The sequence below is a fragment of the Anas acuta genome, chromosome 1, assembly GCF_963932015.1.
Source record: "Anas acuta chromosome 1, bAnaAcu1.1, whole genome shotgun sequence".
Lineage (NCBI taxonomy): Eukaryota > Metazoa > Chordata > Aves > Anseriformes > Anatidae > Anas > Anas acuta.
Genome location: NC_088979.1, coordinates 67,012,333 through 67,038,139, shown reverse-complemented (window position 1 = coordinate 67,038,139; position 25,807 = coordinate 67,012,333). Strand labels below are relative to the sequence as shown.

The following is a 25,807-nucleotide window of genomic DNA, read 5'->3' as shown; positions in this document are numbered from 1 at the left end:
TAGTTTAAGTTGAACAGACAAACAAAACAAAACCCATGATGCTAGTCCTGTTTTCTTGTGTTTACAGACTGAAACTAGTCAATTATGAGAAGACTGGAAGTATGCAGCATTCTTTTGAATCTATTTTTGCTGACTTACAAAAGATGCATGCTTTTTTCCCCGAAATAAAAAATAGCAAGTCCTCTACACTAAAATTTATCTGCAAGGTACGGTATATCGTTACCAACGTGGCAGGATTTATTTCATACTCCTTTTTTCTTATTCTATAAGGAAGGTATTCCATCTATGTAAAAACCCTTATAGAAGAAAAAAAGAGAGATCAGAGAGTAATGCAAGTTTGGATGCTAAGCCAGAGTTCTCATTGCCCAAAGAAACAATGTAGAGAATACTTGTCAAGCTCCACGTATTTTCTGTTCTTAAATATAGATAAGACAATAGAAGCATACGTAAATCAGGTGCCTCATTTACTGTTCGTCCAACTATATAGAAAGTGGTGCTAACTTCTAAAAATAATTTTAAAATTAAGTTTTAAATGGTGGTTAAAGCTATTCAAAAGCTGCACATATTAATAATGCAATTTAGTGGATGATTACAAATTAAGACATCAACACCAGATTAAATTCAAGATTTTTTAAACATTGTGTTTTTCGAGTGAAGCAAAAGGTTTCAATTTATAGCATGCCTTTAGCATATTTAACAAAATTGCAAACCCTTCTTACCCATTTTGCCATTTACCTCTTCAAAGAAAAAAGGCAGTTGGTTTTAAACATACCCATGTTCCCCAGCCATCGCCATCAGCAGCCCGTTTCCTCCATCCACCCCGCCTCATACTGAAGCTTCTGCACAGAAAGAAAAACACACGATCAATTAGATGTTTAGTAACATCAGTGACACTTCAATCATGCATTACTGGCCATCTACAGAGCATCACCAAGACTGCATTTTTCAGTGTGTATGCGTTGAAATATACGAGTTGCATTTAAACATAGAAACTAAAAATTGCATTGAATTCCAGATTTTCAATTTTGTAGTAATTCACATAAAAAAGTCATCACAAAGATCAGTTGCCATTGTGATTTATTAAGTTTTTCCTGTTCATCATACCTCTCTTATAAAAGGTTCTTATATAAAATTGCTACCGTTCTAGCAAAATATTGCCTAAATCATGAACAATCTTTTCTTTCCCATTTGATACTATTTACACGAAGGGATGCAGGCAAACACCTCCTGGCATGAGAGACTGGACTAATTTTACCAATGGGTTCAGAGCTGATCATTAGAGGTCCAAGCATTTGTTGTTCCAAAAAACAATGAAGTTACATAAAAGAAAAAAGAAGACAAAGAGAAAGAAAATCAAAGGTCATGTTTTCCTCAAGGAAAAGCCAGTCATTTAAGTGATCTAGTATGATCTATAGCTAGGTTTCTTTAAATAAATAAACAAACCTAACCAGGCAAATTACAGTTTTCCTTTATGTAATACACTTATCCCTGGACCATGAGCTGAACACAGCAGCATCCCCAGATGAGCTATTAGTGAGCTGAAACAGAACTGGTGGAGAGAAAAAGAAACGTTTTGGACTGTGGCCAACTGCTCACTGTACCCAAGTGATCCACATTAACTATAGCTGTTGTAACACTGATTTTAAAATATTGATTAATGGAGTAGTCTCATCATGAGGTCACTGCCTGCTACACTACATCTCTCACTCTCTATTCTAACCAGTCCTCTAAATAAAAACACTGCTTTGTCTTTTAGGGCAGTAAGCTCCTAAGAGTGGGATGACAGGAATAGGGCCTTGTATACACCGAAACTAACAGGAAGTAAATTTAAGCCAGTCACCTTTATTAGATAAATCTTGATACCCATAAAAATGCACAAAACTACAGTTCATACATAAAAGGAAGTCAATCAATCTTTTCCTTCCTCTTGTGCTGTTGAGAAGAGGCCTATTCTTTGGCCTATCCATAGAATCATCTGTTAGTGGTGCACAGAAGCTTCACCCAGTCTCCAGCCTACTAGAAAGTACACACAGCTGTAGTTGGAGATTACTATCCATTTTGTTCATTTACCTATCCAGGAAGCAGCTTCTGCTGCAGTGTCCTGGAGACCACCTCATTTATCACATTAGAATTTTATCTCCTCCAAATAACTTGGCTAAAACTTGAATTCCAAGCTTTCATCTTCTAAATCCCTTTTGTTCTAGAGCTACCAAGTAGGCGGACTCTGAAATCCAGCTAACCCACCCTGGACAGCAGGCAAGTTTCATTGCAGAGTAAGAGACAGCTGCAGGAAGCTTTTCATAAAAATGATCATTTTCATGGAATAACAGCAATATGCCAAATCAGGCAACCATCGCATTACAGAGTTAAAGCAGGTGTAAGTACCTTGAAAAGACACACTTCAGTAGTACGTTTCAGGATCTCCTCAAACACAGGAAGATCATGATGCACCTCGTTCTATTCTTCTCATATTTGTTGTAATCTGTTACATAACCTACACAAATAGAGAGTCATCATGATTAATCATTTGTCAAGATTAGCTCTATGCCAACAATCAAAACAAAGCTACCCCTCCCCAGTATGTTATATTTTATTTCTAGGTACCCGTGTTTCTCACCCAGGGACCAATTTCCAAGATATTGAGCTTCCTTAAATTATTTTTTTTGAGGGGGGGCGAGGGGGCTGAATTTTATCCAACAGATACCACAGACCCCTTAAGGAGAAGGGAGGAGAAATGAGAGGAGATGAGTCGGATGACTACATGAAATAGAAAATTGACTTTTTTTCTCCTGTAGAAGGTACAAATTGGAAATGGTTGGATGATTTCCTTTATATGGAAAAAATTTATTTTCCCATAAACTCAAGTAAACCGTAATTCAAATATAACACTTCTGACTGAGAAGTTCTTACAGAAAAACAAAGGTGTAGGTTCAAGAAAGGAAAATGTTTATTCATGAAAATGTCACATACTGATTTTAGGTATCATAGCTATTGTAAGAATCACCAGGATTTTAAGCATTGATTACTCTTGTTCCTTAATAATAAAGGATGAAAAAGCCTGTCGAAAAGAAAATCTTGTGTGTGTACATACATATACACACATTTATCTTACTCTGGTCGAAAAAAAATAGAGCCCTCAATACAGTATAAAACTCACATACGTCACCAGCAGTCTAAGATGTTCTTCATTCTAATTACAAAGTTCTTGAGAACTTCAGTTACTCTGACCCCTATACAGACCTCCTGGTTATTCAAGTAAGTCTTTCCAGTATCAGTAAGGCAGAAACAAAAACATCCGATGCCTGTTAAACCAATGAACTGCCTTTCATAAGAGTAAACTTTTTCTGAAACCCTGAAACATTTAATTGTTATTTAGGCTACTGGGAGGCGAGGAAGAGAGACCTCTAGTCCAAACGCCATTGGATCAGCCTGTGGGGCCAATCGAAATCAGAATCACGGGTATGTACCTAGTTTAATTAAAACTTCAGATCAGAAAACATGACTCCTTCAGGTTAGCTTGCTAAAAGCATGACATATCATTTGCTCAGCTGTCTTCCTAGAGCCTGCAAAACTAGAGAAGCTAGGCTGTAATGCCTTACTTCCAACATCTGATAATGATTTACAATTTCCTTGGCAGATGTGATTTTCGACTCAGCCTATTCTCTTCAATTCTTAACACACAAGTTAGAAACATGGTATTTTGATGATTACTAGATGCCTTTGGCTTACCTCCTAAGAGTTATAGATTATTTACTTAATGCTGATATGAAAACCTGGGAGATTAATTTCTCCCTTTGTAGTTCCAGGAACTGTTTCTGGACTAAGGAGGATCTTCACTGCTCCCTCTTCACAAGGAGCCACGTGGAGACAAGAGGCAACAGGTACAAGCTGTGTCAGAAGTGGTTTTGTCTTGATGTAAGAAAATTTTTTTTTTTTTTACAGTGAGAAGGATCAATCACTGGAACAACTTCCCCAGTGACGTGGTAGGGTCCCCATCACTGCAGGTTTTTGAGATGTGACTAGACAGGTGCTAGGTAAGTAACCTCACCTAGGCTCCCTTTTCCCATGGACCTGATCATCTTCTAAGGTACCTTCCAGCCTGGACTGTTCTATGATCCTGCTAAGTCCTTGTGCTTACATGGCAGTTTTCCTCGAAAATGAACATAACCTCTAGAGCTGCTTATCTGAAACCTAAGGAACAAATGAACATGAAACATCTTGCACAAGATATATTAAATCAGAGGAAAAATTAAATAAGATTTGAGGTATACTTGCTGGCTCATGAAATAAGAACTGTAAAGAAGACACAAAGCCCTATCTATAGGTCTCAAGATGAAGGGGTGAGCAGAAGAAATGTTTTGTAAAGAATCTTTGAAGTGGTGGTGGAGAGAAGCAAAAAAGGGGACAAGCATTGAAATCGGCCTGCTTGTGATCAAACAATAATAATTCTTCTCTCTTTTTATACTAACTTATTTCAGAGCAGTCTTCTGCTCTGAAATCCCAACAAACTCTGAAACTGCTCAGAAAGTCTGTAATGACAGAAACAGTATCCCTAAGAACAGAATCCAAATTCTCATTGCAAGAGAAACAACCTTTCAAGAAAAAAAAAAAAAAGTCAAATTAAATCTTCTGTCATCAAAATTAACACAATTTGGCCCCGCATCTTTCAAGACCACACACAAACTGTAAAATCTTACTGTTCTGCAAAATAGAGTTCTTTAACTAATTTAAAATTTCTATTGGGAGATCTTTTTCGAAACTGAAGCTAGAAGAGGAACTAAGAGTTTTGATGCTTTGTATGTCACTGGCAGCTCAGAAACAGTCAATATAGCACACTAGGAAAAGATACACAACATCCCACTGCATGCTAATTCATGGCCTCACATCACACTTCCCAATTCACAACCACTTAATCTTATTAAAGGCTGTTTGTTAATCAAACTGTACAGATCATGGAATAGAACGAACTACTATCCCTGCATTTTACGAATTCTATAAACACGTGCATGCATACAGGAGAGTTGCATGGCAACTGGGAGATTTCAGACTGCACAACAAGCGACGTAGATGTGAATGTTGACGTTAAGTTAGTATTTGAGTATCTAATTCAGGAAAGATATTTCTTTTAAAATACTTTAAGATCAGGATGGTGTGGTATAGGTTAGGTGGCTTTCCATTAACTGGGATAGTTGGGATTACAGAGATAACAGACAAATACAAACCAAAACCATAGGTATTATGAGCACAATGCTTGGGAGCACAGAAATGTTCTCAGCAGCTCTCTGAGAAGCAAGTATGGATCCTCACAAGCCTTTTGATTCCAGGTCAGTACCAGTCCTGCCCAAACTTCAGTTGTCTGTGCCACGCTCTGCAGCATTCTCTTTTCCATGATGCAGAGACATTTCTGCTGCCTTTTCAGCAGGCAGATTTTATATTTTGCACTACAGAAAAGCAGAAGAACTATTGCCAAAGGCAACTAGACGCTGCAATGTGACTCAACAAAAAACCCTGCCAGACTTGTGTCTAAATACACAGTACAAGTAACTTCTAATCCAATTAATCCAATCACAGGTAACAGGAAGTTGCGTCGAAGTGTAATGCACAGCAACAGGCTTTTTGCTTTTCTGACCAGCACAAACACCTGATTGACATCCTCTAGTACAAAAGAACCTGATTTAATTAGCGTGTTCAAATACCACAAACATCATTCTCGAAAGTGCAGCTCTAACGCTAACAGAAGTACGGCTATCTCAGGCCACCACTAATGAATATCAGAACCTTTTGCTTGAACCGTAGATTGAATCCATCCCTGCTCAGCAGGGCTTAGAAGTTGTTTCCATCAAATGGGTATTTTGTGGCCTGTTTGAGTTCCATGCATCTACATTCCAGCTCCCACATCAAACTCACCACTCTGCTTGGCACTAGGCTGCAAGCTCTTTGAGGAAAGAACTGTCTTACGTGTTTACACATTTCTCAGCACAAGAGTCCTATTCTTGGATGAGTCTTCTGGAAAAGAGCTGCTGCTACAGGGTCTAAAACTATTTTTTACTATGTACTAAAAATGTCAGAATCCAGTAAAGGAACTTAAAAAAGATAGTTTAAGAGTTTTTTTTTTTTTTTTTCAAGATACTGTATTTTTAAACCCCCGTGATTTTAGGCACTAGAGTTAACAATACTGTTCCATATTAAAATAAACAAATCTGGATGTTGCAAAGCAACTGAATTTTATTCTAGGCGGGAAATAAACTCTCAGGGTGAAGTTTCACAAGACGGTTGAGTCAACTTGATGGCCGCCTGCCACCAAAAGGAACGGGCCGATCCTCAACCTCTGCTGGCCCGACAGAGGCCAGCTGGCCTCCCTTATGCCCAGCCTCTCCATTCCAGCTCCGCACTCCCACGACCCCTATGCCTGGCACTTTGGGCCAAATCAGAGGAAAATTCACACAGTGGTAATGGACAGTTTCCACCAGGTCGGTGAGCTGAGCCGAGTCACAACAGGGTCACACACAGCCAAGGCAGATGGGTGGGACTGTTCCCTGAAGTGCCAGTGACAGCTTATGAATCCCTCAGCCATTTCTGGAAACCAACTTTTAGGTCATGGTTATAAACAACCAACTGTGGTGTGAATGGGGATGGGGATTTGCAATAAGCCAGGGCCTCACTACCGGCCCTGCTTATATTCTTCCCCCTAGTAAACAACTGGGGTCGACTACCTTACTTTTTTCCATAGAATAAGAAAGAGTTTTCAAAGAATGTTAGAGTTGAACAACAGAGAAGTGCTAATTCTTTTCTCCAACTTAACTCACACATGCCCATATTACAATCGCTTTTAACTATAAGCACCAGTATTACAGGGTCAACCAGCAAGTTCTGGTTTGCAATCCAATCTCTGATGATATTGTGAAGCAACACAAATCAAACTGGCCAAAAGACATAAAAAAAAAAAATCTGTCCCCAAAACCTACTGACAATACACCCTTCTCCTGCAAGTAAACCTAGGACAACAATCATGAAAATCTTGGACAAATTTTTACTTTGCTAAGTAAATTATTCCAGTTTCCAAGACTATTTCTGCAACTCAAAATGGTCTTTATTTCAGATCAGTTTACTTTAACGTCCAGGACTAAATACTTTACCTACAAGCAGTGACTAAGATATTATTTTGTGTTATTTTGTGAACTAATCACCACATCAGCCTAAAGTGGTTGCTCAGCAATCAACCATTTATACAAGAGCTGTACAGGACAACAACATGGAGATCTTTTCCCACCCAACTTAGAGCCTGGGACATACAACTTTAACTGTCACAACTTAAGGAACCATGAGCATGGGGTACAGAAAACAGCAGAGGACTTGCTGTCCTAAAACAAGGTGGTGCATCGTTCTGCAGCCTGCACTACCTGTGAGCAATCTGTTTTCAACAAGACTCTCTTTTTGCTTTTATACATGGCATTTGAGATGGTTAGTTCTTTGAAAAATAGCAAGCCAGATTCAATTTGAGACCAACTGTCAATGTTTCATTCCCCTCTAGGAATAACATTCAGTAGCAGCTACAGTCCATTTAGAGCTTGTCAGAAGCAGTGGTTTAACTTGGTTGAACTTTTTCTTCTGCTCACAAAAGACTCTGGCTGGAGTTTCCACATTTCTGCATTGTTTGATAATATTTTCCCCACACTTCATAGTTCCTCAGTGATGAGTGTCTCCTCCCCATAAATTTTAATTGACAGATTTAACCATGTAGCTCAGTTCACTTTTTAGTTCAAACATGACCTCTTTGATACAACTGTTCATACTGCCACAATACGCTGGCAAATTTCAGCAGACCTCAGCAACTGGCTTCATTATTTCTGTTACTCATCTTCCTTTGGGACTTCAATCCCTAGAGGACGTAGCACACTCGTAATCTTTATGCCAGCTTCTAAGTGCCTAGATTCCAGAAAAAAATCATTAAGTCAAATCGGGATAAGAAACAGCTTGCAGAATTAGGATTCTCTATAGCAACATAGTGAACAGACTGTAAATCAAACTAAAAGGAAATTCTTTCTCTCTTGGACTTAAGTGAGTATCTGAAAGAACAAGTGAGAAGAACATGTGAGTTGGGTATTCTTCAAGTCCATATATATTTAAGCTGGCTACAGCATTTGAGAAAAGGAACTGTGTTACTTTTTCTTTGAAAAGGGAGGGTGGGCTGTTCACTTTTTTTAACCTAATAAATTGATAGAACTTGCTCAGGAAGTGAAAACCTGGGTTTGTGCAGACCTCAACCTGACAATAATCCAGCCCTACAACTCGTGTCTTACACGCAGAGCATACACTGAAGACTAGGTAAAGCCCTGGGTAGGTACAATAAGTAAACAAAGATCCCTCTTCTCAGATAACCAAGAGACTTGCTGCTACTGAGTGACTTAAGACTTCCCAACCATAAAGAAAGTAACTGGAAAGCTAAAGAAAGCAAAGCAGAAAAAGCGAGTAAGAGGGGGTACAGCCATTCTTGAATAAAAACAATGAAGAATTTTCAAGAGGTGTCCAAAACCTGTGAACACTCTGAATTTGTTAATGTTGAATTCAGAGACGCTGCCGGTAAAAAACTCTGGCACAACCCATCTTCAGGTCTCCCAGATTCCCTAGGCATCGGGTCAGCAGACTGGTGAAATCTTGTCAGAAGAGATGACATTAATCAAAAATGTCATGTATTTGTTTTGATACACATGTATGTGCTTCTGTGCATGCACAGGCATGTGCGTACATACACCCATTCAACTTGCCTTTGCTGCTGACCATCTCATTACCCAGTACCCGGAGTAACTACTTTGGAACGGCATCAAAACACACCTGCCCTCGGACCAACGTTTTAACTAACGTAAAGAGAAGGCTCCATTTCTTCTCCACAAGTTATTTTTCAGTGGAAGTGCCCAGGGCAGTTGTGCTTTATGCTGAACTCAATGTTATCAGCGTACACTGAGCAGATGCCAAGCAGGCCAAGCTCTTCAGGGAAAAAGAGAGAGATAAGACATCCACTTTGAGAATCTCAAGTGGGACCTGATGCCAGATACTAAGGAGGACCATCTCTCTATACGCATATGGGTGGCACTAAGATTGTATGGTAGCAAACCTGGAGGAAATGAAGCAGCTTTGTTAGCAAAAACAGTGCTCACTGCAGAGTCAACATTTAAACAGATAAATTTTTTGTTTGCAGCACTTTTTGAATGGTGTTTCTTAATTCCAACTGTTGTCGTATAAGTCCCATTCCCATTTTTTTTTTCTGGATTTGCCTTTGAAACTCTCAAAGCAGCAACTTTTTTTGAAGTAAAATCTTCACAAGATATGGCTTCCATGGCCTTGAAGGTTTATATACCCATATCTTTCCTTAATCTATTGATATTACTCTTACCATCCACTCAGACCAACACAACTACCATGAAATCAGATGAAATTTTAACTGGAGAGATCAAAACAAATGGAAATATTTGTTAATCTATTGCCTAGTTTACTTGTGGGAAAGTGTCTCAGTATGTCTGTTTCTCTAATATTACCTTGGAATCCATTATTGCAACTTCTAGAAACAGTAGTGCTGGGCAAACTTCTGATCTGATCCTATATATTCTCAAGCTTCCTCCTAGACTCAGCTGAAAGTGATATTCAGGGTTCAGGCGCAGTGTTTCGGCATTTTATTGGAAAAACAGTTGTAAGTTCTTACAAGAAAACAAAAATGCTCTATTTCTTTAGGATCCCTAAACAAAACTCGCATCAGAATTGTGTTCTTGGCCCTATGTGGTTTCAAGTTGGTCTTGTAAGTACCTCTGACATTGAAACAACAGCATTACACTGCTACTTAGTAGAGACAGATCGATAGGAAAAGGCCACAGAGCAAAAACTGCCTTCCTCAGGCAAACAGGAGGCTCGTTGCTCTTACTAGGTTAAAAATCAACATAGAAATTACAGGAATTACTATGGAGGGGCAACATTTATCACTTCAAATTCCTGATCAATCAGAGATTAGAGCGAAAACTCATTACCCCCTTTCTCCAGTACTGTTTTATCACAGGATTAACAGTTCACCAAATAATGCAATTTCAGCATGGAAATCTAAGAAATAGTGACTATTAAGTCCCTTTTTCCAGTTTCCCAATGTTCCAATATTTCCTAAAAACAACCGGTGGACTCAAACCAGAACAGTATCCTTCCACTATACACCATTATTTCATTTCTTTAGCTCAACTGGGAGTTACATTAAAAAAAGCCACAAAATGGTAAAATGCATTTGCTCTACTTGATAAATGGCACTAATCCTCCTCCTTACATGCCACAGGGTCATCCTGGGCTTTCCTACCTGTAAGAATTATCAACAATGTCATGGCTTCCTTTAAACACCAGCAGTTCCTAGGTCCCCAGAAGAGCCATTTGCCTAGATGCTTACTCATGGTGTCCTGGTCTAAGAGCTGAGGGGAACCACCTCAGGAGGAGGAACTCACAAACAAGGCAGACAGAACTGCATCTCACTTTGGAGATGCACTGACAGCTAGAAGCTGACCCCAAAGGTGCAGCAGTGGTCCCAAGGCCCCTGCCAAAACACACTGCATAGCCCACCCTGCCAGAAGACTGACAAGTCTTTAAGCCAGCACAAAAAAGCCTTGCAGCAGATCTCAACCCTACTAAGCGTCAGCACTGCTTTCAAGTTTTGGCATTTGAACCAATCCATCTGCACTTAACCTGCAAAGAACCTGAGCAGTGTCTTATCCTGAACTGAATTAGGTATTTTTTCAGGATTTTTTTTTTCATTCAAAAAGCTGAAAAGGTCTTTGTGATTCAAGCAACCCAAATAGGGTTTGTTGTTACCTCCTTACACTGGGATTTGGTTAAAGTGTTTACAGATACCTGGGAACAGGAAGCAAAACCAACACAAAAGAGTTAACCACACGGTTAAACTTTATTTATGCCAGCAAGTTCCAAACCACCAGCTTCAGCACTATTAAACAGGAAGAATACTAACTGGGAGACCTTAAGCTTTGAGATAGGAAATGAACTAGAAAAAAAAAAAAAAAAAACAAAACACAAAAAACAAACCACAACCCACCATCTACTTTTCCCAAAAGTTAACGCTGAAATTCAGGGGACACCGTCTGCTTAAACAGTTGCAGCAAAGAACATAGAAGATACAGCGATCATCTCTATGGGTATACCAAATTAAAAGTATCTCTCAGATGAATTTAACCGTCACAGATTCCTTAACTACAGTAGCAGCAGCCCTCCAGCTAGCTCTAAAAAGACAAGCAACAGGAATGGAAGTTATCATCACTGCCCAGAATTTAAAGCTGTTCTACATACTCACCTCTCTTCCACTAAAGAGAAAGAAGAGTTTCCTAATTCTCATTCCTATCTTATGAGCACCAGCTACTCCACATGAAATACAGAAGCAGAGGGACCACAGACATGAGAAGCCCTCCTCCCTAAAACCAGCTGTGTCTCCAATTAAAATGCTGTCTGGTTTCCACAACAGAGCAGAAAGCTGCTCTCAGGGAGAAGAAGCTCTACACAAACTTGACTCTTAAAAAAAAGAGACATTTCCACAATTACACTGCATGAACTGTTTGAGAATTCCTCATTACACTGCATGAACTGTTTGAGAATTCCTCACCTGTTCCTCATGCTCTTTTGCATCCAGTTAGATTTGCTCTCTTTACTTTCATCAGTAAACACATGGCACTGTCACCAAACTCTACGTTGTATTCTTGGGGGAGGGTTTCAGCATTTGGGTATTTAGCTCCCTTGCTGCATCTATACCAGGCAAACACACTCTTAAGAGCCGACAGAGATCTCAGAGATAATATAGTCCTTTAATTAAAGCAGAAGGATGTTCAATAAAAAAAAATCATTCTTCATAATGTAAACAATAGCTTAACAGATTAAATGGGGGAAAGCACATGGCAGGGTCAGGTAAGTTATTCTTTTCCTACATGTCCTGAACAACTAATTCATTAAGAAGTCTGTAATCACATTTTTCCTATGTTCTTGAAACGAGTTTTTGTATTAGAGTCTTTTTTCTTTTTTAATCTTCCTAGTAGCTGAAATGGATGGCAGCAAGATTGAAAATTTGCCATGAAGCTTCCTTAAGACAGACATCCAGGTCGAGGGATGAGAAAAGACTGATCAAACTCAGCTCCCGCTTATGAGACGCTGGCTGCACCAGGCAGACCAGGCTATGGCTAGGTAAGAGGATGCACACCATCCAGAAAGACAGACTGGAAATATATTTGGAAGGCCAAATATGAATAATGCACTGAAGACATACACTGTGCACAAAAATAAACACGTAGAGTTTACTACATTGGCCTGAAATATGTTTATTTTTTTCCAGTATACTACCACAGCTTTACTTTAAAAGCAATCTATCTCCAAGTAGTTAAACAGCAGCAAGTCACAAGGCAGGTGTCTGTGCTGAGCCTCTACTAACTGTCCTAGCAATGACCTCCAGTCTGACAGCTTGGGATTATTTACCAACAGGGATTTGGTGCACCGTCCACTGGCAGACTTGGGCTGAGTGAAAGACAATTATGGTGGGGATGGGCAGCGACTACACGCCTGAGACAAGATGGCAAAGAGAGAATTTGTCAGAGATCTGGATTTCTGCATTAAATATCTTAATAAAACGGGGCTGTTTCACAAATGTATTTTGGCTGTAACCTTTTCATTAGGTGCTGTTGTTGCTCCGATAGGACTGTTTTAAACTGTTGCCTAATTGCTATTAAATGTAAGAGGTTATAGTTAAAATTCAGCTCATGCAATTGCAATCTGCTGGGTTTGCTTCCTTGCATTGCACTATCAAATTCGAGATTGGACCTCGACTTTAAATCAAGATCCATAATAAACATCAACTCTTCTTTTTCAGGGAGAAAAACCTCTCATTAACACAAACGGAGCATTCGCAGGCCTTGCCTTTCCAAAGGCTGACATTAACCGTAAAGCACGGGGGGGATAATGGAACACTGCAGCACGCACCATGGCTTTCCTATCCCCCCTCCCTTCAAAAAAATATATAATAATAATCGCGTGCTTACGCTCTCCCCCTCCCCTCGGCTCTCAAGGTTTACATGCCATCCCCGCGCACCTCCCTCCCATCAGGGGCCTTTTGCTGGGTCAGGCCGGCGCTGGCTACGTAGCAAAACACAGCAGCAGCAGCAGGCGGGGAAAGAGGGGAAGGAGAGGGGGGGGGGGGGGATAGAAGAGGCGAGCCCTCCGTGCCCCTTCCTCCCCTCTCACAATCAACGCAGGGCGCAAAATCCGCAGCCGGCTGCGGGTGGGGGGGGAGGTAGGAAGGGAGGAGAGGAGAGGGCGGCGGGGCTGCGACAGGGCTCCCCCCCCCTTAATTTATCCCCTCCCCTATTTCCCCGCAGTGACCCCTCGCTGCCGACCCCTCCCCAAACACCCCCCCCATACACACGGGTACCCCCCTGCAGGTGCCGGCGGGGGAGAGGCACCTGAGACCCCCCCAAACCTCCCCCTCCCCAAACCCTAACACCCCCTCCCCAATCTTTAACACCCCCCCAACCCTAACAAGCCCCCTCAGCCCACCCCCACCCCCCTCCCCTCCCTCTCCCCTCCCCCCTCACTCCCCCCGCCGGCGGTTACATAACGCCACCCCCCCCCCTCCTCCTCCTCCTCCTCCTCACCTCCCTCCTTCCTCCTCCTCCTCAGGCCCAGGCCGCAGGGAGGGGCCCCGCATCCCCCCCCCTCCCCTATTTCCCCCCCTCACGGCTCTTTTCCTCTCAGGCCAACCGCCATGGGGGCCTCGCCATGACGGGAGGGGGGGGTGAAGGCAGGCAGGAAGGAAGCAAGGAGCCCGCAGCGCCGCTCGCCGCTCACCTTCCGCCGCCTCCCAGCCGCGCTGTGTCGCCGGCCGGGGCTTCACATGGCGGCTGCCCCCGGTAACGGCCGCCAGCCTTCCTCCTCCTCCTCCTCCTCCTCCTCCCCCCGCCCTCCCTGCGCGCGCGTCACGGGAGCGCCTCGCGCCACCAACGGCCGCCCGCCGGGCACGTGACGCGGGGCGGGGCGGGGAGGGACGGGCGCGCGCGGCTCCCGCTCCCCTCCCGCTCCCCGCCCCGCCCCGCCCCGCTGAGGGATGGCCGCGGGGCGGCGGCGCCCCCTGGCGGGGCGCTGAGGGCGGCCCCCTGAGGGGATGTGCCCCTAGAAGGGAGGCCCTCGTTCCTCCTGCTGCTCATAGGAAGCTTGTCTGTGGTTCGTTTGGCTTTATAAAGAGAAAATGGCTTTATAAAGAGAAAAGTCCCGCAAATACACATTGGTACAACCCCAGTCACGCTGGCTCAAACCCCAGTTTGCCCACCAGCCCTCACGTGGATTCGGTTTCAGCAATAAAATGCATCCCTCTCTGTAACAGAAGTCCGTATCCATAACCATCCTTCTTTCACCTGTGTTGTCAGAGCACGGAAATGGCTGTCCCATGCTTTAGAAAAAGTTTTCAAGGGTTTTCCTGCCCTGAGCTGTGTGAGGGAGCCAAAAGCCTTAGCACTGGCCATACCTTTCCCCTCACCTCACACTTACCAAAATGTCCACATAGGCTAAGGAAAAGTTGAGTCCATGAAGTTCATGTCTGAAGTCTGAAGACTGAAGTCTGGTGCCCCTCAGGGTGTGGTTTCTTCATTGCACTTAGAAAAATGTTCAAGGGAAACCTAGCACCTTCATGCGAAAAAACAAAAACAAAAACAAACAAACCACAAAACAAACCCCAAAACATTTGTTTTTTACCCAGAATTTTAATGAAACTGCTCTCGGTCCTTGCCAGTCTGGAGCAAACCAAGTGTTCCCAGTGCTGTGTGAGTGGATGTGCGCGTTACTGCTTCCTTCCAGAGCTATTTCTCTAGGGGGCAGTTGTGGAGCAGAAAGGCAGAAAGACAAGTGGAACGGGGATTAATTTAGGTTGGCAAGAGCAGCTTTAAAATGGTTAGTCAATGATTATATTTTATTTTTAAATAGAAGCTGGCATATTAGCAAATTGTAAGAGGAACCAACAATTATTTAGGGAGGCATGTGGGGACGGCTGTTTAGTTTTGTGAAGTAAAGCTAGGGTAAGAGTTAACAGTGAAAAAGGGTGAAGTAACCATACAACACTTCCAGCAAAGATTACGTACAATTAGTTAAAATAAGTAAAAGGGAAAGGAAAAAGTACAAAAGTTTAGGTAAAGGGACAAATATTAAAAGGAATTATTTTATTCTGTGTCTTGTAAAGCCTTCATTTTGCACTTCATCTGCACTGGCAGGCTTCTAAGCTGACAGAAACATCTTAGGTTATAATAGCCAGATCAGGAACCGGGGCATAGGCTTACTCATTGTGTAAATATTTACAGGGTGAAGCCCAGCTTAAAGCGTGTTGACTTCAGAAAAATAATTCTTTCTATCTTCACCAAGTTTGGAATCAAATCTGGGGCTGGGGAGAGAAGGGCAACATATGTACAGGCCTCAGTTCAATGGGACTGTGTTCTTAGCTGGAGCATCTCAGTGAGGTGTTACTGGCAAGCAGCTTGTCCGTATAAATCCTACTGTCTGAGTTAAAATTCTGCTCCAACAAAAACCAAAGAAGTAATTTCAATCAGTTCAGCATGAGGGAATTTCAGGTGATGTATGAGAGGCTTCGTGTCATGCTACTTGCAGCCTGATACAGGAGACATGACCTAGCAGTGGCTGCAGATGCTGTGAGGTGCTTTGAAGGCTGTTGTCATAATACAGGAACTTTGGGCCTCCTTGTGCAGGAAGGGAATGTAGAGCCGTAATTGATGGCTTGGGCCTTCATGATACTTCTGTAGAATGAGGTCCATCAGGACTCTCAGTCATTGCTAGGCACTTAGAGGAATGGGATAACGTAGTATGGGGCACATGTATATTCATATGTTTTTCGACAATTGCACGGCAATGGGTACTGATGGCATAGTTTTGCTATGTTTCAGAGGGAAGAGGACTGGCTATAGCTTGCTATGTTCAGAGGCAGAGGACTGGCTGATTACTTAGGCCCATGCTCAGAGCCATGAGATCATTGGTAACAGAAGCTGACATCCTCAGCTCAGAGGCTAAGTAATGTGAAGCTCTGCTTTCCAGTACGTCACTGTCCTGCAGCTTCTCCAGCTACGTCACTCCTTGCAGCTCCCCTAGCAGACCAACAACCAACTGGGAACAGCTGCAAGGCAGCAGACAACACCTCTGGCAGGAGCCCCCATTCTCATGCCCTATAGGATAGACCCACGGGGCGGTCTGGTTGGAAGGCTCGGCAAGCTCCTACACCTGCCTCACCTGTGACGACTCTACTAACAGGGAGGTGAGAGCAAGACGTGGGCACCTTCCCCATCCAGCTGAGCCCTCGCCAGCCGCTGCTGACACCCCGTGGAGCCGGGCAGGGGCTGCAGGCTGCTGCTGCGCTGCTGCTGCTGGCGATCCGCAGGGGTCGCCTTAGGCTGCACGGCTGGAAACCCCCCCCCCCCGGCCCCCGATTTGAAGCTGAGGACGTGCTCAGCAGCAGTCTCCTACGTCTAGGTAGTTATGAATGACGGAGGCTCATTTCACAGCTCCTGCAATGCTGTAGTAACGCAGCCTGCTGTAGCGATGCCTTAAATATTGACTTGTAAAAAAGCTGCAGGATTATTGCAGCGGTTTCCTGACCAAGCACTATTGTTTCACGGTAACCGGTGAAAAATGCTGTTGTAAAAATCCAATCTGCAGCGTTTAGTTCTGGCATTAATGTGTTACATAAGGCCTGTCTCTACGTACACATACATCTTAGCCATGATGCCAATTTTCTCTAGCTCCTAAAACACAATGCAGTCAGATATTTTTAGAAGGGATATGTTTTATTATAACCACAATTAATCAGTTCTGCTAGGCAGAGCTACTCTTGCTCTTTCAAGAGTGAAAGAGGCTAGGAAAGATTTCTAGCCAGGGATGGAAATCCCTGTCTCTCTTGCATGGTTTTTAGACATCACAGGAAAAAAAAGAATAAAGAAAAAAAAAAAAAAAAGGAAAAAGAAACCTCTGCAGAATAATCTACACTAGCAAACAATCTGTTGTTGTTGTTGTTTATTTATTTATTTATTTATTATTTTTTTCTGAGCGTGTTACTAAGAGCAGTTGTGAAAGGCTAAAGCAGCACAAGATCAAAACTCACAGAGACATTAGCAGTCTGCATTGGGGCCTGGCATTAGGGGAAATGCCTGTGGGGCTCTGGACAGAAGGCACTCTCAAGACAATGACAAAGATCTGGCTGAAAAATGGTGGGAAGTGAAACAATTATGAAAAGCAAATGAACCTGGAAAGGCTGATGGAAAGAGCCAGAGCTGACAGCTCTGGGCATTTTGCTAATGACGGAGCAATACAGCTCTTAGGTTACTGCTGCAGTCCAGCAGTTGATGGGAAAGATAGTAGAGCTTAGGGATATGGTTTAGTGGGGACTGTTAGCGTTAGGTCAGAGGTTGGACTCGATGATCTTGAGGTCTCTTCCAACCTAGAAATTCTGTGATTCTGTGATGTCACCACTGGATGTTTCTCCTGTGTCTTCAACCTGTGCCTGACCAAGAAGAACAAAAATGCTGGCACATGAGCCTTTTCTGCTGGCTTTATTTTTCCAACTTTACTCCCCAGTAGTCATTCTGAAGAGGTGCTAAGGTAGCCGATATATCAAACCTGTTTTGCACAAAGTCTGGATTTATTCAGGAGTCTAAGGATCCCTCTGTCCTCTTTTCCCCTTGCCTGCAACTGGTGTAATGCTTAACTGGTGCTGATGATGTGGTAACAGTCCTCCTCCACTCATACAGCAGGGCTGCATCTGCTCTTGAAACTGGGAAGACTACATAAAAATACATTTTGGCTAATTTTGTGCTGAAGTACTCTAGGACTCTGCAGTAGTAGAACTTATTTTAGATGAAAATTGCGCATCTGCAAAGATTTCTGCACCATCCTGATAGCGTTCTGGCAGCTCCATTTTAGCAGTTCCCTCAATGCAAAATGGGTTTTGTGAAGAGCAAATATGCATGAGTGGATTGCCACCTGCAGCCTAGCTTTTCATGGATCTGAAACCATGACTCAGTACTCAAAGATATTGTTAGATAATAATATGCTTTCTCTATATATAGGTATAATAAAATGGATGCCTTTATGCTGTTGACCTGTTTTTTTTTTTTTTTTTTTTTTTTTTTTTTCTTTTTAATAGTCTTTCTAGGCTCATATTCCCTTACTGATTATAACTTCTGCATCCCCACTCCGAAGATAAGATGAGATGGAATCCGTGATTTCAGTTGCAGTGTTTCTTGTTACAGTTTCTTCATCATTCCCAGCTGAGCTTAGAGCTTTGCTGGGCGCAAACACTCAATTTTTGGAGTTTTGCCAAAAGCAGGTGCTTGCTACAACATGGGGATGGCCTGTGCAAAAACAACAAAGCCGCTCACTTTTAGGCAACTGGGAAAAAATACCTTACTCAAACACTGAATAGGCAATTTGGATTACAGAAACATAAAGAAGCCTAAAGCTGTGTCTCTCACCTAACTCCCCAGCTTCTCCGTTTTCAGAAAGGTGGATCTCTCCTTGCAGGGACCAAGACAGACTCTCTGCTGCCTGCTGTGAAGTTTGACCCTTATCAAACATATACACAGGTTAGGTAGGAGTGGGATTCTTTCTCTGAAAGGTCAGTTCTCTGCTGTAAACTGTATGTGGTCTGTATTTGTGTTAAGGTAGGGGAAGGATTATTCTGTTACTAGGCCAGTCACTCCCAATTATTTTTGTCCTTTTTTCTACTTGGAGTCAGTTTTCTCCTCCTCAGAATTGTTTGAGAGCTTAGTTATATGGAAATCCCTAAATTTTACTTCTTAGTGTTGCCAAGGTGTTTTTTTTCTCTTTTTTTCCTTTTTTTTTTTTTTTTTTCCCCTCATGGTGATAAGAGATTTAATGAGTGCTGTTGAAAGCATTTAAACAGGTTTACACATTCTCTTCTTACTGCACAGACAGCAAAGCCTTATTGCAGGAGTTCTTTTTCCATACAGCCACAGAAGAGCTCATCCTTTCAGTGACAGAAATTAGTGGATACCTTTGTTCTCTCAGTGGGTGGCATATCCAGAAAATCAAGTCGCAGAGATCCTAGTGGGACTAGGTCATATGTAAAGGGCTACACTCTGGAGTATTTGATATTAATTAAGATGAATCTTACTCACAGAAGTCAATCTCATATCCATCTCACCTTTCTGCCATGCACCACAGTCTTCTTATGGTCATATTATGGACAACAGGATCAGAACCTGTCTATGTCTAGTTAACAAAAGGTTCAGGGAAAGACAGGGATAGGGAGAAAAGAAACAATTGGATAAGGCAAAACAACATTTTTGCTACTCACCCAAATATCACATTTAATGGATGCCTAGGAAATGGGCTGTAGGAGAGACTAATGAGTCTGAAATGAGGAAACCTTGGTAAGAGAATGTCTTCAAACACAGCTCTGGGCAGTCCTGTGAATCCTGCAAGTCTCAGTGCACCAAAGGTGCGGTAAGGGCAACAGGGGCCACCTTATCCTTTGAATTTTCTGGGCTACTGAGAAACTCTCTGACAGCTCCTGAGGATGCAGCCTCTTGAACTGTTCAACCCTACTCAGGCTCTCAGCCCAACATTGAGTGCCAGAGAGAGTCAGAATTACCACAACACTTCAGGAAGGGGTAAAGAAGTAGACAGTGGATGTTAACGTGGGGAAAGGAGGACAGCATGTCAGCAGGATGAAACAGCACAACCATCACAACTGGCCTAGTGGCTCCTACTACAAGACAAGAGAAATCTTGTCCTGAGGCTTGAGATAGGAAAAGACCTGGAGGATGCTTGTGAGCTAGAGGAAGAGATCGATCAATGTATATATTTATCTATTTTTGTAGATAAATATATATATTTGCATGTAGGCAGAGGTTCTGCAGTACTCTCGGAGAGAATTTTGGTTGCTTCAGACAATGAAATAAATAGGGAAAATTGTACTTTTATTGAAAGGACATGGGAGTTCTACTACTTTTGTAAGTCTTACTTTTTCTGGATGCAAATTTGCCAAAAGGGAGAGGAAGACAGAAGAGCCAGGCTGTGTCTAAATGTCATAATAGAGGAGATTTTCAGAAGTTCCAGTGAATCAAATAATCTTACAGGTGCATGCTCAAATCGCACTCATGAATTCCAGGCAGTTTAATGAGGCTGCATGCTGCACAAATCATACAGCTACAATGCACAAGAACAGGTCTAAACCAGATTGCAGGACTTTTATTGTTAAAAAAGGGCTGAATTTGGGCTGTCAATGTTCTCTCTCTCTCTTTTTTTTTCTTTTTTTTCTTTTTTCCTGGAATGCAAATTCTTTAGATGTGAAACTAAGTTAAATTTGTCTGTGAGCTTCATTTTCTTATTGGAGACCTAAGTAAGACTAAGAGGAGGACTATGAAAAATCTTTCTACCCATACCTGTGATGAACTCCTCTGACTTATGTATTAATAAAGAACACTGGAATGCTGCCATTACTTACCAAAACTCTTTTTTTTTTTTTTTTTTTTTTTTTCCTGCCACTTTATCCTAGCAGGAAAGAACATATGAACAGTACGGAGTGAATGCTGATTTTCTGTGCTCAAATAAAGGTAAAAATTGTCTTTCAGAAATGCTGAGCACCTAGAACCCAAGCTGGTTTTAAGTGTGTGGAAAGTCTGGGATAAAAGCTGGTATCTCCAATCACGATTATAGCCAAGGGCAAGTCAGTTAGGCTGGGCATGCTGGTGTCCTGACTGAGAAAGGCATAGTACAAGCTATTTCCGATGATGCTTGTAGCTTATTAAAGATTTATTCATGTTGTGAACTCAAATCCCTATGTAGAAAAAACTACACATGGGAGCAGCAAATGTCATTCAAAATCAGGCCCAGCCCTTGTGAACGTGGCATTTAGAAAAATTGACACACTTTAAAGAAAAACTAGATCTTTTTACCTGTGGACCACAAAACAGATGCAAAATCTTAGCTTTCTGAACTGACCACTCTGTGGTCATTTTCCACATAAATATATGATTAGAAAATACACTAGAGAATGCACAGGTTGTCCGGTTCTTCTCTTACCTGAGTGTTTCTTGGACAGGCAACTGATAATGCCTCAAATACAGGAATGCTTTTAAGGGAAGACCGGAAAAGATCATCCAAAAGATTGCTCACTCTGGGCAATCTCAGACAATTTTTTCCTGAAACGACAAGCAAAATAAGGTGCAGGCAATAGACCAGCAAGTCAGGCCGGCTGTTGCTAAGACAGAAAAGAGTTTCTGAGAGAATGCTGTGTGGCACAGGCATCAGCTCAGCAGAAGGCTTGCCCATAAACCCTGCTTTAAAAGCATCAGTGCTTAGCGCACGCCACCCTGCCACAACTAGTGCTGAGAGCTTGGAAAAGAGTGTGTGTCCCCAGCTGACCCCTGCTTCTTCCACACGTCTGGCCTTCCATGCATTTCCCAGAGAGAGTCAGAACAATTTCTTTGTGCTGGAGTTTTGGAGAGTGCGCTGTTGGGGTGAGAGGAAATTTATATTTTTGCCTCTGGGGCCAGAAGCTCTGGTTTCTAAAGGTGAGATCTTGTTTTGTTCACATTCCTCTCTTCTTTCTCCCTTTCCAACCACACACAGAAGTGGTACATGGTGCAAGGAGATGTGGCGTGTGCCTGTCCTTCCAACACAGGTAGGGAGAGCTGAGTGCATGCTGCCTCTTGCTGTGGGTACACTAGTGGGGGTCTCTGAAAGCTGCAGCAGCCCTTCCGCAATCCTTGGGATCCGTGCTGCAGGACGCTGCCTTGCGCCATCCCCTGGTGCAGCTCCTGGGCTTAAAGCCGTCCTTCTCAAGCAGCCTGAAGCATATGTGAGCCTAATTTTTTGCCAAAGCCAACCTTTCATTCCTGTACGGAGGCAGCAAGCGGCAAATCCGGGTGGGACGCCCTGCCCATGGTGTGAGAAGATCCTGTGGATTCCCGTGCCCGAGCTGAGCGCCGTGCGTGTGAAATCTCTGCTGGTTGGACGGTAAGACTGGAAGCACGCAGGAGCGATAAGGAACAATGCAAGCGGATTCAAAAGGGATTTGGATCATTTAGTTGATGAGCCAGCAGATGGCAAATGCTGCTTGGTATAGAAAATGAAAAGTGATTAGTCTGGGAACAAAGAGCAAATGTAAGGAATGGGTGTTACATCCGGCACGCTGCTCAGAGAGAGAAAGGGGTTACCGTGGAAAAAAAAAATCATAGAAACCATCACTTCAGTGCACAGCTGCAATAAAAAAGGCAAACAAGACACTAGCCCGACGGAACAATGAGCTATAATGCACCAGGAAAGAGGCAATACAGTCCTCTGGAAGATGGTTATTAGGCCTCGCTAGAACACTGCAAGGAGCATGGGTCACCGTCTCGGGAAGGTTATGTTTGGAGCAAGGTGCATTATAAAGCAGCTAATCGGTAATGGTTTCAGTGATTTCAGTTCTGAGGCAAAGTTAAGAGGCTCATTTTGAGGGGTCAAAGAGACCTCAAAGAGATTTTAAAATTATAGTAATGATCGGCACAGTTAGCAGACAATGCTTAGAGTGCTCTGAGATTATAAAAATTAAGGAAGAGGTACTGAGCAGAGAGCAGAAACTTCGCAAACCGCTGCAGAAAAAGAAAAGATCACTGCCTTTTGACTTCACTGAGTTAGCTGAGGGTGAATACAGCCTTGGGAACACTTAACTCAGGCCAGTGAGTGCACGGGACTCTCCTGTGGAACGAGCGGGAGGGCAGGAAAGGCCCAGAAAAAATAGCAAAATGGTTTAGGGGAACAATCCACTCTGCAGTGTTTCAGGGTTTGGTTTTGTTTGGTTTCTGCAAAACAGGATATAAGCATTTAAACTGCGATTACATGGGCTTCAGGCACCAGAACTACACATAAAATCCGTGCTTGGCTGTGTGGGCGTCAGAGAGAGGCTCCTGAAGTAAGTAAATTGATGGGGGCTCTGAAACTGCTGCTGCTGCAGCTGGGCTGAGCTGGATGGAGCCTGGATCTCCAGCCTAGTCCTGAGGTCCTGGAGCTGGTGGGTACAGTTTGGAGCATATGGATTAGTTATATGGACCTCAACAGAAGGCCTGGGCTCCCTTCAGTTTGCATCGTGGTCAGAGAAGAGGTATGTCCGCTGCTTTTAGAAAAGGTTGGTTCTTCAGGAGCATGTTGTCAGGAAATAGGTGGTTTGTATGCAGGAGCCTCCTAACAGAGAGCTGTTTGCTGGGGATTCAGCTCAGGTCATGATTAAGCTTTGCCCTCCCTGTTGAAGCTGGCAACTCTGTAAAAGGGAACACAAGGCAGGAGCAGGTATCAGCTGCTGGCAAAGAAGGACCTCAGAGACAGATGTGGGATAATCTACCCCTACAGAAACTTAATTTTTATTCTCCCATAGTCTGATGTTGGCTTAAACTCTGAAACCCCGTCTTTATGCTTCTTCCAAAGTTTAGCATAATTGTCCTGAGTGGATATTCCTGTGATCCATACAGCCCATCCCATCCTTCTTTGAATCCTGCAAAGTTCCTGACCTCGGTGCTTTCCAGTGGTGATACCTTACACTGTCCGATTACACACTACGTAGCGGAGAATTTCCTTTGATCAGCTCTGAATGCACGAGCTCTTCATTTCACTGAACATTCCTTTATTCTTGCGTTATACAGCAAGGTCAAGAGAAGGGTCTGAGACATCTTCTCCTGGAGTATTTGGTATTTTATCTTGCTGTGTTCCTTCTTTTCCATCTCCTTTCTGAGGTAAACAAACCTCAGTCTTTCCAAGCTCTTCCTGCCATAGTCCTGCCTCTGCCTCCAGTGCCCACTCACTTATTCTCACTCTTACTCTCTGACCTCCACTCATTCCTGCAGGATCTTTTGGAGCTCGCAGAAGGGCATGGACAGCATGCCAGGTGAGAATTCAGCATTGAATGGTATAAATGGAGAATATTTTCTGCTTTATCCACCGTCTTGTCCACTGAGTAGCCACACACCTTGTTAGATGCTTGGCTTGCAGCTGTACCCCGAGCAGATGTCTTCAGTGAGCTGTCTGCAGTGCTGTTTAGGCAGCTGGTGCTGAGCTCTTCACCTCAGACCTTAATTTCTGTAGGCATCTTCTCTCTGGCACCTCTCACAGTCATGCTGTCTCACTTCATTTGGCAGATATCTTGCTACCCAGGCGGTCTGCGTTATCCAGCAGCCTGACCTTACCTCACCTTCCTTATTACTTCTTTTTCTACCACGTCAGGAAGAAAGGTCTTACCCTCATTTAAAAAAGGCCTTTTTAATGCTTCTTTTTGCTATCTGCGTGCTTTTATGCCATCCTCAAAGTATTCATGGCTGCTTTTTCATGTATAAGTAGCTCTGACATGGTTTTCCCACACTGCCCATGCAGTCTGTATGGGATGAGCTTTTCCGTGCTGAACCATAAGGTTACTACTACTTTGTAGTTGTTCTGACCACCTTAATGCCAAGTTTTCTGGTTTTGCCTCCAGGACAGAGCGAAGGGCAGCAGGGCAGGGTAATCTGGAATTACACAGTATGTCCATGAGAGGTGCTGAGATCACAGAACCACAGAGCCATTAAGGTTGAAAAGCCCTCCAAGATCATCTGGTCCAACCAGCCCCCTCCCACCACTGTCACCCACTAACCCATGTCCCCAAGCACAAGGCCCAACCTCTCCTTGAACACCCCCAGGGACGGTGACTCCACCACCTCCCTGGGCAACCCATCCCAGTGCCTGACTGCTCCTTCTGAGCAGAAATGTCTCCTCATTTCTTACCTAAATCTCCCCTGGTGCAACTTGAGGCCATTCCCTCTAGTCCTATCACTGGTTACCTGTGAGAAGAGGCCGACGCCCAGCTCCCCACACCTTCCTTTCAGGTATCTGTAATTTTGATGTGAGGCATTCTGTTTTCTGACTATGCTTCCTTGCTCATATGGAAAGCTCCTTGGAAGGGTAAAAATAATTCATGTGGGATTAGGCAGTGACCTCCAGGGCTGTTGGGGAGCTTGGCACTCAAATGCATCTCAGCCACATAGAAAATCCCACTCCCCATCCCGTTATGACACTGCAGAAAGCTTTCTTGCAGTTTTGGAGCTGTGATGTCTCTCACATGCAGTTGTTGTGGACTGCGGTTTTTGTACAGGATCCCTGTTTGCAAAGTACCCTTTTCTTGAACTAAAACCCAAAACATTCTTGAAGTAGAAAAAGGAATTTACTTCCAAATGTTTCTTGTTCTTTGAGCCTACTTCATACCACCATGTTTTGCTGTGTTGTCTGGATAAACCGAGGTGTCTTTCATATCAGTATATAACACTGAAAATGGATAAATTCTTGAAGGTAGGAAGTTGGGAGCGTATTAGGAGTGGACTGAATGAAGTTTGGGAGGGTACCCGAAGAACATTACCTGGGAAAGTGCCACCATGTGCTTGTTTCTGCTGCCTGACTCAAAAAGGTGCAGCAGAAATGCTGGGAGGGATCTGTCCGGTTACTTTTCGAGAGAGCAACTGGGACGGAGAACAGTTTGCAGCATGGCTTAAAATGAGAAGGACCCTGGTGAGTGGAAACTTGGTATTGCTTTAATGAAGGCAGTACAATCTGAATGCCATCGTTTCATTATGTGCCAGTTGTGCCCGACACACGTTTTAAATTGGCACTTGTAAGGCGAATGGAAAGGCAAAGAGCAGAGCTGGGCTGCAGCTGGGTCACTTCTGCTTCTTCAGTGTAAAATCCTCAGGACACACACACACACACACAAAGATATAATCAA

The 25,807-nt window shown here is 43.1% G+C and overlaps 1 protein-coding gene across 8 annotated transcripts in view; it reads right to left on the bottom strand.

Annotated features, from left to right (window-relative positions):
• Positions 1–25,807, bottom strand: part of REV1 (REV1 DNA directed polymerase) — a 107,463-nt gene that overhangs the window by 40,011 nt on the left and 41,645 nt on the right. For 4 of the 8 annotated variants that reach the window (XM_068680662.1, XM_068680678.1, XM_068680679.1 and 1 more), the window contains exons 1-3: positions 13,861–14,023; positions 2,386–2,494; positions 773–839 (exon numbers count right to left, since the gene is read on the bottom strand). The exons of 1 other annotated variant lie outside the window; for it this stretch is intronic. In XM_068680662.1, coding sequence (XP_068536763.1) covers positions 773–829 — 57 coding nt within the window. In that variant the 5' untranslated portion in view covers positions 830–839; positions 2,386–2,494; positions 13,861–14,023. Of the gene's footprint in view, positions 1–772; positions 840–2,385; positions 2,495–13,667; positions 13,817–13,860; positions 14,024–25,807 lie in introns of those variants that run through there. 3 more of the 8 variants (XM_068680677.1, XM_068680668.1, XM_068680675.1) reach the window with 3 other exon arrangements.